At 44.4% G+C, this 14,931-nt stretch overlaps 1 protein-coding gene across 10 annotated transcripts in view; it reads left to right on the top strand.

The window, feature by feature from the left end:
• The window catches only part of syne1b (spectrin repeat containing, nuclear envelope 1b), a 103,718-nt gene that overhangs the window by 35,490 nt on the left and 53,297 nt on the right, over positions 1–14,931 (top strand). For 9 of the 10 annotated variants that reach the window (XM_061695647.1, XM_061695638.1, XM_061695639.1 and 6 more), the window contains 22 exons: positions 547–750; positions 847–1,054; positions 1,137–1,249; positions 2,329–2,534; positions 2,763–2,912; positions 4,207–4,498; positions 4,644–4,816; positions 5,636–5,945; positions 6,314–6,478; positions 6,606–6,962; positions 7,025–7,161; positions 7,537–7,714; positions 8,054–8,236; positions 8,309–8,452; positions 9,423–9,578; positions 10,145–10,309; positions 10,598–10,770; positions 11,378–11,531; positions 12,058–12,201; positions 12,654–12,818; positions 13,254–13,571; positions 13,637–13,792. In XM_061695647.1, coding sequence (XP_061551631.1) covers positions 547–750; positions 847–1,054; positions 1,137–1,249; positions 2,329–2,534; positions 2,763–2,912; positions 4,207–4,498; positions 4,644–4,816; positions 5,636–5,945; positions 6,314–6,478; positions 6,606–6,962; positions 7,025–7,161; positions 7,537–7,714; positions 8,054–8,236; positions 8,309–8,452; positions 9,423–9,578; positions 10,145–10,309; positions 10,598–10,770; positions 11,378–11,531; positions 12,058–12,201; positions 12,654–12,818; positions 13,254–13,571; positions 13,637–13,792 — 4,251 coding nt within the window. The remainder of the gene's footprint in view (positions 1–546; positions 751–846; positions 1,055–1,136; positions 1,250–2,328; positions 2,535–2,762; positions 2,913–4,206; positions 4,499–4,643; positions 4,817–5,635; positions 5,946–6,313; positions 6,479–6,605; positions 6,963–7,024; positions 7,162–7,536; positions 7,715–8,053; positions 8,237–8,308; positions 8,453–9,422; positions 9,579–10,144; positions 10,310–10,597; positions 10,771–11,377; positions 11,532–12,057; positions 12,202–12,653; positions 12,819–13,253; positions 13,572–13,636; positions 13,793–14,931) is intronic. The other variant, XM_061695642.1, reaches the window with a different exon arrangement.

Below are 14,931 nucleotides of genomic sequence, written 5' to 3'. Positions count from 1 at the left end.
ATGCAACGCACCATTACGCCGAATGTGGTTGTTGTAATGAGAGGGAGGCTTCTTTTGAATGAGCCGGACACATCTTGGGGTAATGTCTAATGTTGCTGTCATTGCAGAAAATTCTGGAAACAAATATTTAAAAAGAAAAAGTTCTTAAAGATTCAACGCAAATGTGTTATACTCAAGTTAAATAAAACTGACCTGTACTTAAATTGTTTTACTGTACATGAAAAGTAATCAAAACAAAACAAAAAATACTGTACTGCATTTTTTTTTTGTTTCAACCACTGTAACATTATGGACAGTTAACTGTACTTAGCTGTACCTAACGGTAATAATGATTCAATTAAAATGTGTTGCACATAAATTTGAAATCAAGTTTGTAACCTCAATAAATGTTTAACGCAAACAGTTCTTAAAGGCTAATTGCAAATATATGTACTGAAAAGTAAAATACAACTGAAAGGTACTTTGTTTCGGAGCTGCTGCTCTCGACCGCTCAAACAAATCGACGAGCGAGACCCGCAAAAAAGTTGACTCCGACCACCGCTGCAGTTGCTGGAGAACGACCTGAGAAAGAAGATGGACGCGGTTACGAAGCTGCACGGGCAGGCGCGGGGGAATCTGCTGGACTTCAGCTCGCAGAAGAAACTGCTGGAAGATTACATTGCACAGATGTCTGCTTGGCTTAAGAGCATGGAGGACTCCTTGGTCTCTTCTCCCGCTGGTTCGGATCCCGAGGACATCTGCCGAGTAAAGGTGACGCTCGATAGAATCTTTTCCGCAGGTTGCGCCGCTGTCTTTTTAACCACAACCCCTCTGGCGTTTGTCCACTTTTGTTGTTGTGGTTGCTAGGAACTTCAGAAAGAGCTGCAAAATCAGCAGGGAAGTATCGACTCCACGAGAGAAACCCTGAACAACCTGTGTCGCAAATATCCCTCGCAGGAGCTTTCCAGTTTGGGCTCCGCGCTCACCGAGCTCATCAAGACTTACGAGTCTGTAAACCAGGTCTCGGCCAGGACTTTGGCGTCGCAGCAGAACTGTCTTCAACAGCAGTTCAATGGTGAGAAATATACCATCATAATACTTAAACCTGGAGCGGGAGGTTTTATCCAGTATTTTTTTGCTTTTTATTTGATCCGCAGTTCTAGTTCAGGAATTCCATCGCTGGCTCGTACAGCAGAGGGAGATTGTCAAAGAATGCTGCGACCGATCCGGAGACACTCACATCGTCGAACGCAAATTGCAGAAACTAAAGGTACAGCCAATCTCCGTTTATCGCCGGGGATACGTTGCAGACCCACATTTGTTAAAAACACACTTTTGAGAGTATTCCTTAGCAACTGTTCTCAATCTCTGGCTCTCAGAAGCAAAGCGAGTTTATTTGTCACTCCCAGTTCAGGTTTACTGTAAAACTGACACATAAAAGAAATGACAATGAAACATTGTACAATTAAACAGCAAACTGGTCAACCAAACCATATCGTTTCCGACATTAGCATAGGTCTTACGTGAATTACAATCCTTCAAACGCCCGCTCCTTTAACACACATGAGGCAGCAACATAACAGTCATGCAAAAAAATGTATTAGACCACGCTTGTTTCTTCAGTTATTTTCTACAAACTAAACTACACGTAAAGATAGATTGGTTTGCACAAATATAATGATGATAAAAATAGCTGATGAGACTTCAATTTAAGAGCGGATATCGAGCCATTTTCCACAGTTTTCTTAAAAATTAGCCCATTTAGAGCGTTTTGCATCGTTAATAAGCATTTGTTCGCTTTCCTAAGCTATGTGGTTCTTTTAAATACACACTGTCTAATTGTCTCTGTTTTATGCTTAGTTTGACAGTAAACTTAAACTGGGGGCGGCCAGAAAGAAGAATTGTTTACTATCTGCTAAACTCGCGTGTGGTGAAGTGACGGGTCGAGCTCACTGCCACCATGCAGCGGTTGTTCAGTTTTGCAAAAAAAAAAAAAACGGCCAAACGGCGGCTCGTATCTTGAAAAAAAAAATCCTAAATTGGGTGACTCGTGACTTGTAGCTGGAGTCCTTCTCTGCCTCTTCATCTTGTTCTGAATTATGCTGCATCTCGTCCGTGCTGTCGGGCATGTTGTGGCACAATGTGGTACTACACTGCAGACGCACAACTCGAAATCCAGACTTGCCCCCCCTACACTGTGAAAAGCCATGAAAAAGATCACTTCAAAATACGCGGTATGGCAAACAGTGGCGTTTTAGCGGGGGAACACCGTGAACCCCGACGTATGGCTAAGCCGACGGATAAAGATGCATCCCATATCGGTGTTTCAGACTTGATTTGGTTCTTCAGGGTGCCACGGAGCGCATGGAGGAAGGCGAGGTGCATCTCAAGCAGGTCTGCGAGGAAGGAGAGAAGCTGCTGCTCCATCTCCCCAAAGCCAACGCCGGCCAGGTCCAGCAGCAGCTGTCCTCCATCCAGCAGGACTGGGACAGCTTTGTGGAGCAGTGCAGACAGAACCAACAGGTTCTGGAGGACAGCGCATCCCTCATGAAAGGGTAGGAGAACAACTTGGTCAGCAGTTTTTCTCACCATGATGTCTTTTCTGCTGTGTGCAGTTTGGCAGATAGCGAAGCGTTTTAAAGAAAAAGTGAACAAGTGTGCTTCTTGGTTTGTTTTCCCGATCTCTGTCGAAGTTTACTGTCAAACTAAACGTAAAAGAAAGAGAATGAAGTTGTGTGTTTCAAACAACCAAACAGCCATTGCGATCAACATTTTCCTTTCAGGTTTGAGGGTCGCCATAAGAAGCTCAAGTGGTGGTTGGAGTACATGGAAAGGAGGATGAGCACAGATCTGCTTGAAGCCAAGCAATGTGGTCCTGAAAAGGCTTTGCTCCAGCAAGTGGAGGAATATCAGCAGGACGTGCTCAAAGAAAGGTGCCAATGTGGAATGGTTCTGTTGCGCAACTGGATCGTCAGTGGTGGGATATTGGGCGGCACGGTGGCCGACTGGTTAGAGCGTCAGCCTCACGGTTCTGAGGACCGGGGTTCAATTGACTTTTTCCTTTTACTGTAATTATCTGTACTTTCTACTCCCTACTTTGTCTACTCGTTACTTTTTACAACTTCCCTTGATGACAACACGACGTAAGGTTCTTTTTTTTTTTTTTTTTTTTTTTTTTTTTTTTTAGTTCTTATCGTATTGTTAGACAGTTCACAACGTTAGCAAAGCTATGGGGGCACGTTGTTTGATAGCATCTAAGTCGCGCCAAAGCTAGCTAGCTTCTGGTATGAAAACAAATAACACCATTCACCATTTACAGTGAACCCCGCATATTGCCAGTTCGGCATCCACGAGTTCGCCTATTTGTGGATTTTATGGGAGGAACCTGTCCTCCCTCCGTATTCAGTGAAAATTTGCCAGGTTTTGTTCTCAGAACAAAGCTATGTCTCATAAAACTATTTGGATTTGTACTTGACTACAGGGGTTAAATCATTACTTCCACATTTAGCAGTCTGTCTTTTTTTTTTTAAATCTGTACTTCTACTTAAGTATAAAGTACTTAAGTAGAAATATACACTTCTACTTAAGTATAAAGTTTTTTGCCACCTCTGTGGATCGCCCTCCTTAACCCACAAGCCTCGTTTTAGCTTGGTAATGGTCATCTTTTTTTTTTCTTATTATTTCCAAAGCCAGCAGAAGGAGCTTCCACTTCTTAAATTAAAATGTAATTGTTCTCCACAGTCAGCAGAGGACAAATTGCCTCAATAAACCATTGAAAGAAGCCATTCAACACCTCTTTTGGAAAATAAGAATATTCTGCGAAATTGCTACCTTGTCCTTTTGGACATGTATGTAATCTAGTCAAAAGCACACACACAAAAACGAATGTGTTGAGTCTTGAATGAAACCCATTTTACCCGAATTGTATGATCCAATCCGGTCAATACCAAGGATTTACAAAATGTAATTTTCATGGCTTTCAATTGGACGACAGAGACAAAAGGTGCAATTTAACCTGAGCGCTATATTATTGATATATTTAAAGGCCTGAAGTTAAAAATGACAAAATCAGACTAAAATCCTGACCCTCGGGAAAATACATTTTTGCATTTGCACTGCATATTTGCATTAAAACAGCTAAATTGGTTGAGAAGCATGAAGCGAGGTGGACATAAATATAAGCTCAGAGGGTTAATTATGGCCAATGTTTCCCGTTCCTCCCTGCAGAGATTCCTTTGAGCGTTTGTGTCAGGAGGCGCAGGCCCTGAACGAGGGCGGGCGAGGCGACGGCAGCGAGACGCGGGTGTCGGCTCAGCTGCAGTCGCAGCATCAGGCCTTGCTGCGACGCGGGTGCCAGAGGCTGCGAAGCTGCCAGCTGACTTTGCGGGAGCACCAGGCCTTCGAGGAGACGCTGCAGGCCACCTGGACTTGGCTGCACGGAGTCCAGGAGCGTCTGGCTTCGCTCAACAGCACCGTCGGCAATAAGGAGACCCTGGAGAAAAGGCTTGTTCTTGTACAGGTCAGATGAATGCTTGAATTCACAAATAGCGAACCGAAGGTAGGACGGGGATTTTTGGACTGAAATTCTGACCTGCAGAATTAGCATAGAACCCCTGTATTCATACATTCATAGACTTTACATTTGTCTTGTTGTTTCCACCTAGGATATCCTGCTGATGAAGGGTGAAGGTGAGGTGAAGCTCAACATGACAGTTGGAAAAGGAGAACAAGTGCTCAAACACAACAAGATGGAAGGGCAGGAGGTCATTTGCTCGCAGCTTCAGAGCCTGAAGGATGCCTGGGCCAATATGTTGATCACTTCCATGAGCTGCCACAGGTCTGGAATGCGACATTACTCACAAATGTCAGAAAGATGGCTCAGAGCACTGGTACAGCATTTTTATTGTTGTTCCGCTACACTTTTGTCCTTCTAAAAATTACTTCTCAACCAAATTCAAACCATTCCATCGTCAAAATATTCAGCTCATTCAGGACAGGATAAAAAATGCTGGGCAGCATTTTTTATATTTTTTTACATTCCCAAAAGTCCTTCTTTTCCCACATTTTCACATTTTCCATGAGGAAAAAGTCTCGAACTGAATGAAAATGTTTTCCAAATTTAAATGATCCTTCCGTAGTTCACTTAGAAACTAAAACTAACAAACCATTCCAAGTACAAGCTGTTCAGCTCATCCAGGACACATTGGGAAGTATTTTTCACATTCCCAAAATTCCCACATTTCCAGTATTACACATTTTTCGTGACAAAATTCTCAAATTAATAGAGACATTTGATAAATTGTTCCACATTTCTCAATTGATTCATATCATTCCAACCTAAAAATGTTCAGCTCATCCCCTCAAGCTTTTTTCCCCCACATTCCAAAGTTCCCAGTTTTCCCAGATTTTTTTCACATTTTCCACTTCGAAATTCCCACTTTAATGGAGTCATGTTTGTATTTTACCCCGTCTTTCCAAAATTCTCAACCTATTCAAACCAGTCCAACATCAAGTTCAGGCTCGTGTTTGTGACATTCCAAGAATTCCCAATTTTTACGTGAAAAAAAAAATGGAGACATTATACCAATTTACATTTCACGCACAATTTCTAGAGAAATTGCATTCTCTAGTTGCTGAGACCAATTCCTTTCCCCAGTCGACTGGAGTGGACGGTGGCCCAATGGAGCAGCTTCCAGGAAAGTAAGAACCACCTCCAGCAGTGGATGGAGTCAGTGGAGCAGGAGGTTGGGATGGCTCTACCCCAGCAGCCAGGCCTCAAAGAGAAGTCCACACTCCTGGAGCGCCTCAGGGCTATCCAGGCGGACGTAGACGCCCACGCGGCAGCCTTGTCCCGTCTTACAGACAAGTCCGTGGAGCTGTACGAGAAGGCCGCCGACCAGACCTTTGGACCGGAGTCACGGGCGGAGCTCAACGCACATTTTGCTGATATCTCAGCTGTGGTCAAGGTAATCTCAATGCAAGCTTGGGACATCACAGAAATGCACGACTCACAAAAAGTTAGGGATTTCGGGACCAGCCGGAATTTCAGAAAGGAAGTAAAATGCACTGTAACCTTTACAGGGAAACTTAATTTGACCTTCTTGAAACTTTTCAATCCAAATCCCAATTGTTCAGTGTTTCAATTCTTTTATAGCAACTTGCTCTTCTCTTAAAAAGGGAGAAAACATTCACAAACGGACGTCCACTTCTATGCCTTTTTGTGACTCTTCCACTCTACCTGTATCTCTGTTGCAAGCTGCTTGCAGCTATTTGTGAGTAGTTTATAAATGAGATGGAGATATTAAAGATGAGATCCACTCGTTCTATCCCAAAGGGTAAAATCCAGTCCATGCAAACCATCGTGTCCGAGCATGAGCAGTACCTTGACGCCGTCAGAGACTTTAACGACTGGCTGATCTCAGCCAAGGAGGAACTTCAGCGCTGGTCTGACCTGTCAGGAGATTCGGCCTCCATTAAAAGAAAGCTCTCCAAAGTCCAGGTGAGCATCCGTCACAACCATTTACCCTTCAAAGACCAACAGGTACATGTTTTTGCGGGAACCTGTGCAAAAGTGGTGGAGACACAGACAGTTCTCAGGACTGCTCAGGGACTGTTTTGTTTCGCAGGAGTTGCTGGATTCCAAGCAGCGAGGCCGAGAGAGGCTGAACCGGGTCCAGAGGTGTGGGGCAGCAGCGAGAGATCACACCGGCTCGGGGGGTTACGAAGCTATCGAGCGCGAGGAGGCAGCCCTGTTATCAAGCTGGGAGCAGTGGGAACGTGCAGCACTTCAGACCCGTGCCAGTCTGGAGACCGCCCTCTCTCAGATGACCACCTCTGAGAAGGAGTTCAGCAGTCTGTCCGCGCAGCTGGAGCAGGACATGCGGGACTTGGGTCGCCAGATTCACGACTGGCGTCTTCGACTGGGGCAAGCCGAGGGGAAACGTGACGGAGAGGAGGCTGTTAAAGGCTGGCAAATTGCAAAGGTGAGCTTGATGTCTGGTGCACATCAAATCCACAGAAATAAAAAGCCTTTTTTTCCCCCCAGAACACTTTGGAGGAGCTTGTCAAAGCCGAGCCCGCGTGCGATAGCTTGAAGACTCAACTCAATGATCTGTGCCGCTTCTCCAAAGACATGGCCACCCAGTCTGAAAGAGTGTCTAACCTCATTAAGGAATACAACAGGTACTGAGATAAGCGGAATTAAAAGGGGTGGACATTGTCCAGTAAATTTTCATGTGAAGTTAGGCTGGGGAGCTTTGAAAATACAGCGCACCCCTGCTATCGGTGGGGGGTAGGGACCGAGACGAAATAATGCGAATAAGCAGGTTAAAAACAAAACGGGAAGCAGGGGTTTTCACAAAAAAATGGAGGATAAGTTCTCCCCCAAAAATTTGTGAATAAGTGAATGTGAATGCAGAATTGTGACTATGTGGGGTCCACTGTAAAGTACCCCGCCTCTCACCCAAAGTCAGTACTAATGAGGGCAAGCGCTATAGAAAAAGAATGGCTGGATGAATTACCAAAGGTCCAATGCTCCATTTTTGGGTTCGCTACTAGTTTGAGTCTCCAAGCCGCCAGGGAGTGCCAGAGCAAAGAGAAGTTGCAGGAGCAGGGATTCCGCTCGGCCTACCGGGAGTTCCAGCAGTGGCTGGTCAACACCAAGATCAACACGGTCAAATGCTTCGACGCGCCCCAAAATCTCTCTGAGGCCTCGTCAAGCTTACAGAAGATTCAGGTAATGTCGTACTCATAGAAGGAACAGATACATTACTCAGGATTATATATTGGGCTATTTTGCTGGACAAACTTAAAATGCACTATAACCTTTACAGGGAAACAAAATTTGACCTTCTGTAAACTTTAGTGTTAACTTCTAATGTTAGCTTCAACATTAGCTATAGTCAAAGGAGCTTAACATTATCCTCTGACATTAGTTCCAATGTTAGCTTCTACATTAGCTTCCAATGTTAGATTCCAAAGTTAGCAGAAATTTCAGCTGAAAGCCCAATATCCCTAACTTTTTGTGAGTAGTGTAGTAGGATTAGTTGTTCTCTCAGTATCTCCTCTTCCTCAGGAGTTTCTAAGCGACAGAGAGCTGGGTCAGTCCAAGCTCAACGGCGTGGTGTTCACAGGCGAGCTTCTCTCCATGATCGCGGCCAAAGGCAAAGCGGAGACAGTTCGGACAAAGACCAACAATGCTCTTGAGGACTGGAAGAACATCATGTCCAATCTTCACAAAAGAGAGATCAATCTGCAAGTGAGCAAAGATCAGGTTGCCAGGAGATTGGCAAAAGATGCAAGCTGACAGAAGAGTTGTTCTTGGTTTCAGAACCTGGCGTCTCAGATGAAGGACTTTGAGGCAAGCGCCGAGCCTCTCCAGGAGTTCCTGAGCGCCACCGAGATGGCCGTGCAGGAGAGCAGCACGCGGCTCCACGATCTCCCGGCCAAGAAGACGGAGCTCCACAAACTCCAGGTAGTCACGCTGGAAAATAGCTGAGCACATCTTCAGTCACCATGCATACATCAGGACAACATTCCATCCAGATAACAAGCCACCTTTCGATGCTAACGGCGCTGACGTCAGAAGTTGTTGAAGCTAATTTTGGAAGCCAACTTAGGAGCTAACATCGTACGCGAACATGTTGATCTTCCTTATCTCTAACATTAGAGATAAAGTTAGAAGTAATGTTGGAGGTGAACTTGAGCAGCTAACATTTGAAGCCAATGTTAAAGCTAACGTTGGAGACGCCGTTGGAAGCTAACGTTGGTCTTCCTTAGAAGCTAATGTGGTCCTCCTTAGCCCTAATGTTAGAGGTCATGATGAAGCTAATTTCAGAAGCTTAGATGGAAGCTAATATTAGTGAGAATGATGAAGCTAACATTGGAAGCTAATGTTAGAGATAACATTGAAGCTAATGCTCAAGGTAACATTGGAAGCTAACATTGGAATCTAACATTAGAAGTTAACATTGGTGGTGACGTGGGAAGCTAATGTTGAAGCTAACCTTGGAAGCTAACTTCGGCTTGCCTATCTCCAAGGTCAGGGGTATGTTAACGTCAGAAGCTAATATTGGAGGTATTGTTTGAAGATTACATTGGTAGCCAACATTAGAGGTAATGCTGACCGTAACATTGGAAGCTACCGTTAAGAGGCATCGTTGGAAGCTAATATTAAAGCTAACGTTGGAGCCAAAGTCTGAAGCAAGCCAATATTGCTCTCTTTGGCTCTCACAGTCGACTGCTTCTGTCCAGCTTTGAAGAACCGCCAAGAGCTTGGGCTAACTGCCCGTTAACACGCTGCCATTTCTCTGCTCCTCTCCACGCATTGGTGTTGTTCGCTTTCCTTTACGGCCACGTTTGAAGACCTCTAACCCTGCTTTGGTATTGCTTGTCTTTGCGTGTGCTTGCTTGCTTTCTACCGTAACCTGCTTGTGCCCTTTCAGTCTGTGCTGGAGGAGCTAGCCTCCCACCAAGCCCAGCTGAGCAGGCTAAAAGAGAAGGCCCAGCGGCTGTTGGACGAACATGCGGCCGGCAAGGGTTTTGCGCACCGCGTCTCGCAGCTCTCTGCTCAGTTCCTAGCTTTAACCAACCTCAGCAAGGTATAGTAACATCTTGCACTTGTTTCTGGGTGCTGATGAACAGGAGGCAGGGGACATTGACATGACAAGGTTGATTTAAAAAAAAAACAAAAAAAAAGTTAAACAAATATATATTAATCTTTAATCAATTGTCTTAATGTCTTTTTTTTTGTAAGGAACCTTTTTCATTTGGACTTTGTACACCAGTCAATAATAGGAAACATACAGTTTGCAGATGACACACCCCCAAATCTTTTAAACCACTACACTAATTTTTTACAAAATACTTGAAGGGGATGGTGCATACAACTAGGTAGAACAAAACTATTCGTGAGAATCGGGATGAACGTGCTGAAATAGCAATGTATTTCTGGTGGTTGTTAATTGTTTTCGGTAGTGTGTTTTTGTTTGTGTATATGTATTTTTTGGTGTCAACATTTGTTTTCAGGTTTCTGAGGGGGAAAAAATGTTTTTATGAATATGAAAGAAAATCTGAATGAGAAAAAAAAGTTGTAATTCTAAGAGAATGACGATGCAACAAGTATAAGAAAATGTTTTTTTACTTTACACTTATTTTTGGTCAACAGGAGAAGGCGTCCCGGATTGACCGCATCGTGACCGAGCACCAGCTGTTCAACCACGGGCTGAAGGAGCTGCAGAACTGGGTGGCCGACACTAGCCACATGCTGCAGACCTACTGCGCCCCCACGGCCGACAAAAACGTGCTGGATAGCCGGATGATCAAGCTGGAGGTAGAACAATACAGACAAGGGATGGCCTTATAGAGACCATTTCATAATGTTTGTAAACAATAGAGGCCGGGGTACCTCTGGTTGGCAGAAAGCGATTGCCTACCGCCGACTTGAACTGAAACGATGACAAAAACTGTGTTTGTGTTTGGGGTTGGACGTTACGATATACCACAAATTGTTTCAATATTAGGTATAAAAATAAGAACGAATCCAGTGGAACCTGTGGATAGTACGTACGTGTAACATCATGGTGAAAAAGTGAAACGACCCGCATGCTTGCCGTTCCAGGCTTTGCTGACGGCTCGCCAGGAGAAGGAGATCCAGCTCAAGATGCTGATCACCAGAGGGGAATCGGTTCAGAGAAACACCTCGGCCAATGGCGTCGCTGTGGTCCAGGAGCAAATACAGGAGCTAAAAGATTCCTGGGACGCTCTGCTCTCTGCCTCCATTCAGTGCAAAAGGTTAGAAATCAACTAAAGGTGGCAAAAGTACTCACGTTCTGTACTTAAGTCGACGTACAGATACTTGTGGAGAAAAAATTCCCTTGTAAAAATCGAAGTACTGATTGATTGATCTCTTTGAAATGAATGTAAATGCAAAGTGCTCAAATTGAGCAAAGTGCTTGCTAAATTCTGGAAGGATAATCAAGACTGAACTGAAAACAGGTTTTGGAGGAGCATAACAAAACAACATAACAAAAATGCTCAATTAGCTAATGATGACCAAAAAACAAAAGGCACCTGACCTCTAAAGTATGTTTTTTTTTTTCTTCAGATTTACTAGCAAGTTTTTGAATGACAAAAACTGGTGGTTTTATACACAAGTCAACATCAAACAATTGTCTTTGATAATCTCCTAATTGTTGTTCAGGCTCCCTGGTTATATCTGCACCGTATAATGTCAATAGAAACCTTCTATTGAATTTGATTCAAAGTAGAGTAGTGACACCTGGAAAAAGTACAGTAACGAAGCACTTGTATTTGTACTTGGTGACTCCCCACCACTGATGAATAGTTAAACCTGCGCTTCATCTGATTCTGGTTTCTAACTCCTCTTCTGAACCAACAGCCAACTGGAGGGTTCTCTGTCCCAGTGGACCAGTTACCAGGAGGACGTGCGTCAGTTTGTGAGCTGGCTGGAGCACGTGGAGGAGAACCTGGACCCGGCTGATAAACAATGTCCCGAGATGCGAGATAAAACTGCTAATCTCAGCAGAGCCAAGGTGACCGCGTCCTCCTCTCTCTGGAGCCTCGTGTAGTACCAATATAGAACCTGACACGTCGACAACATTGATCAGTGCTGCTTTTTTGTCTTCATTTCAATTTCTTAGGTACTCAGCAAAATATGTATTGTGCTTTAGTTCCTTTACACTGGCACAACTCATTGTTGTTGAACTGTTATCAACAATATCGACAAAAAACCATCAAATAAGCCAAATACATTTTACTCATGAAAACTGCCGCCATTCTGTAAAGTTGGACTGCTTGTATGAGTTTTAGGTCTCGCTAAAGGCCTTTCAAGTCCTTCTGGAGAAAGTATTGGAAGATTTCATCACATTTCATCGCATTTAGGAGGAGAGCAATCAAATGAAGAGAATAGGAAGTGCAGATATTTGCTTTCAAGCATAGGGAGTCAAATTAAAAAGTTGTTGGAAAAATAAATGCTCAATTAAATGAGTTATCTACTTAAGTACAGTAAAAAAGTAACTTCCCACCCCTGCTAATAACTGAGCCTTGCTGCGGTTCCAGCTGCTGCATGAGGAAGTGCTCGGCCACGACACCTTGCTGGCCACCATCGTGGCAAAGAGCGCAAGCATAGCCGAGAACTACGTGGCCCAGCTGGAGCTGCAGGATCTGCAAGAACGCTACGACCTCATCAAAGACAATGCTGTGGTAACCAGCATTTCCGCACAAAATTCTATGCTGACATGGAAAATAATGTGGGGAAAAATTGCGCTTCCGTGACTTACGTGTGCACCAACTTGAGAGTTTTCCGAGTTACAAACTGTCAATTGGTCTATTTCTATTTGTTTTATTTTATTTATTTTTTTGCTTTGTGTTACGAGCAAAAATTGGACTAAAGCAGTACAATTGTATATTTATAATATGTACTCCAGTAAAACCCTCGCTATATCACAGTTCGTTCGTTGTGGATTCAGCGAATCACATGATTTAAATGTGGCAGCAATGACTCGCAGAAGCTCAATTGGGCTCTTGTTCTTAGCAGAAAAAGAAACCTTACTGAGTACACGAAACTCATAATGACTTACATACGAGGTAAAGCTCCAAATTGCTTGAGGGTGCGAAGGACATGGCCGGAAACTTTTGACTACTTTTGACCTCAGGGGGCCGTCGGCAAAGCGGAGGAGCTGGTGAAAGCGCATGAGGAGTATCAACTGGGCCTGCAAGCGTTTGAGGACTGGCTGGAAGCGGAACAGGAGAAGCTGGGCTGCTACACGCAGCTGGAGGGCGACGTCGATATGCTGGAGGAGACGCTCCAAAAGCTGCAGGTCGGAAAATCTTCAAGGACTTTATTGACCGTGCCTGAAAGGAGACGTTTTATGTATTTATTTTTTTCATTATTGAAAACCGTTCCCAGGAGTTTTTATAACACGTCTATGATATGTTTGCATCAGAATTCGCTGTTCGCAGTACGAATAGTGAGGGGACACTTTTTTAATTTTTTATTATTTTTTTTAACTGCAATCCATGATCCCAAAACAGTTAAATATAATTTCAACCTTATTTTACAATATTACCCTTAAAATGGCAAAACTTAGCTCTTCCTGACAGACAAAGCTTGTCTCTCAATCAAGATGTGTCACTTCAACATAGTTCCTTGCCACCAAGATGGGATCTAAGCGTCTTTCAGCAAATAATGGAGTATAGGTTCCAAAAGAAAAAGTAATCACGAATGGCCGTTGACACGACAATTGCGACCGCAGGAACTCCAGCTGTACTGCACGGAGGGCCAGGCTCTACTCAACACCCTGCTGGTCAGCCGAGAGCTGGTCACTCCCCGGGGGCCGCCGCAGATCGAAGACCGAGCTCTGGAGACTCAGCAGCAGGAGTGGAGGACGTACCAGTCCCGACTGGCCGACGTCAGGGCGCAGCTCAACAGCGCCTTAGCCAAACTCCGACAAATGGAGCAGAAGTTCCAGCGTCTGGACAGCTGGCTGAGGGGCATGGAGACCAAAGCGCAACTGCGAGGGCACCGCCGCTCTGACCGCGCCACCAAAGACGCCCAGCTCCAGTTGATCAAGGTCCGTGCTCTTTATTAGCCTGTGCAGCTTTCTCCGAGCCTCGCTAACGTCCCTTCTTTGTACAGACGTGGCAAGAGGAAGTGCTGGTTTATCAAGAGGAGATGGAGGGCCTCAGTGTTTTGGCTCAGCAAGTTCTGGATGAGACCCACATTAGCAGCCGGATCAGTACCAGAGCAACACAGATCACAGCCCGCTACCACGCCTTGCTCCTGCACTTGCTGGTAATCTTCACTTTGAGGTCTTAAAGACTCTGAAACATGAATTCAGAGATGTGTTTGTAAATATATTAGACATGTTTGAAGATAATTGCTGATTGATACGAACTGAAAACGTGCAAAGACTGAGAACTATGTAATACTCAATTGTCGCGATATTGGCTTCAGCACTTTTCACCGTTCCAGTTTTCCATATTTTTTGGGGCTGAGGATAAACGGTGCCTTGGGACGCACTTCGTCACAGGCATGAGTCCCCCTTTCCCCACAACATATGAACTTGAGTGTCTTTTCTTGCAAACCTGTGACATTTCTGTTGCAAAGCGTTATATGCGGAGCGTCACGTGACCAAACTTGGAAAACAAGTTACGAGCGCAAACGAGCATAACTACGGGTTGATGATGTGATGGTTTGAAGCATCATATTTTGTTTTCTTTATGGCTGATGTCTTCTGACAAAAGTGAAATGCATTTATTTATGCAATTATGATATGATATATGTTAACACAAACAAAGCCTAAACATTGGATGTTGTCATGTTTGGCAGCTCTTGAAGACATCTTGTGTTAAACAAAAAGCAAAACAACATTGGAGACATTTCACGTTTCTACGGGTGCTTTGTCCCGGTCTCCTGCCGTAGGGTTCCGCCATTCCCCCATACACGAAGGAAGTACTTTCAGATATTTTGCCGAATGCAGAAGTTAGTAGCGCATATACGCTCTATGTTGGAACGCAAAGCTTTGTGTGTATACCTGTATTACAGCAAGCATTTGCTCAAATGTCGTAGGCTGAATGACGTGTGCCACCGTGTTTAATAAACTGTTGGCTTTCCCTAAAGTGTCTCTGTTATGTGTACCGGCACACAAACACAGCACCAAGCTAGGAGGTGACGCCGCGGATGAGCCCACTGCCCTTTTACGGTTAGCTCTCCAGCTAGCTGGTGACTAGCGCCCCTCGTTGTGGCGTGTAAAGTCCCACGATGACCCGGTGGGATATATTCCTATATTCCATCGGAGGCTCTAAGCCGATATATTTTCGAGGCTTCAAACTTGTAGCGATGTGTTGGTATAACAAAGATTTGTGGTATTTGAAAGTTGACAATTGAGCGGGGTGTGGTTTCAGCACATTCAGGTCCACAGCAGTTTACAC

This window comes from Phycodurus eques, chromosome 14 (assembly GCF_024500275.1).
Source record: "Phycodurus eques isolate BA_2022a chromosome 14, UOR_Pequ_1.1, whole genome shotgun sequence".
In the NCBI taxonomy this organism is placed as follows: domain Eukaryota; kingdom Metazoa; phylum Chordata; class Actinopteri; order Syngnathiformes; family Syngnathidae; genus Phycodurus; species Phycodurus eques.
This window is presented reverse-complemented; position numbering and strand designations above follow the sequence as displayed.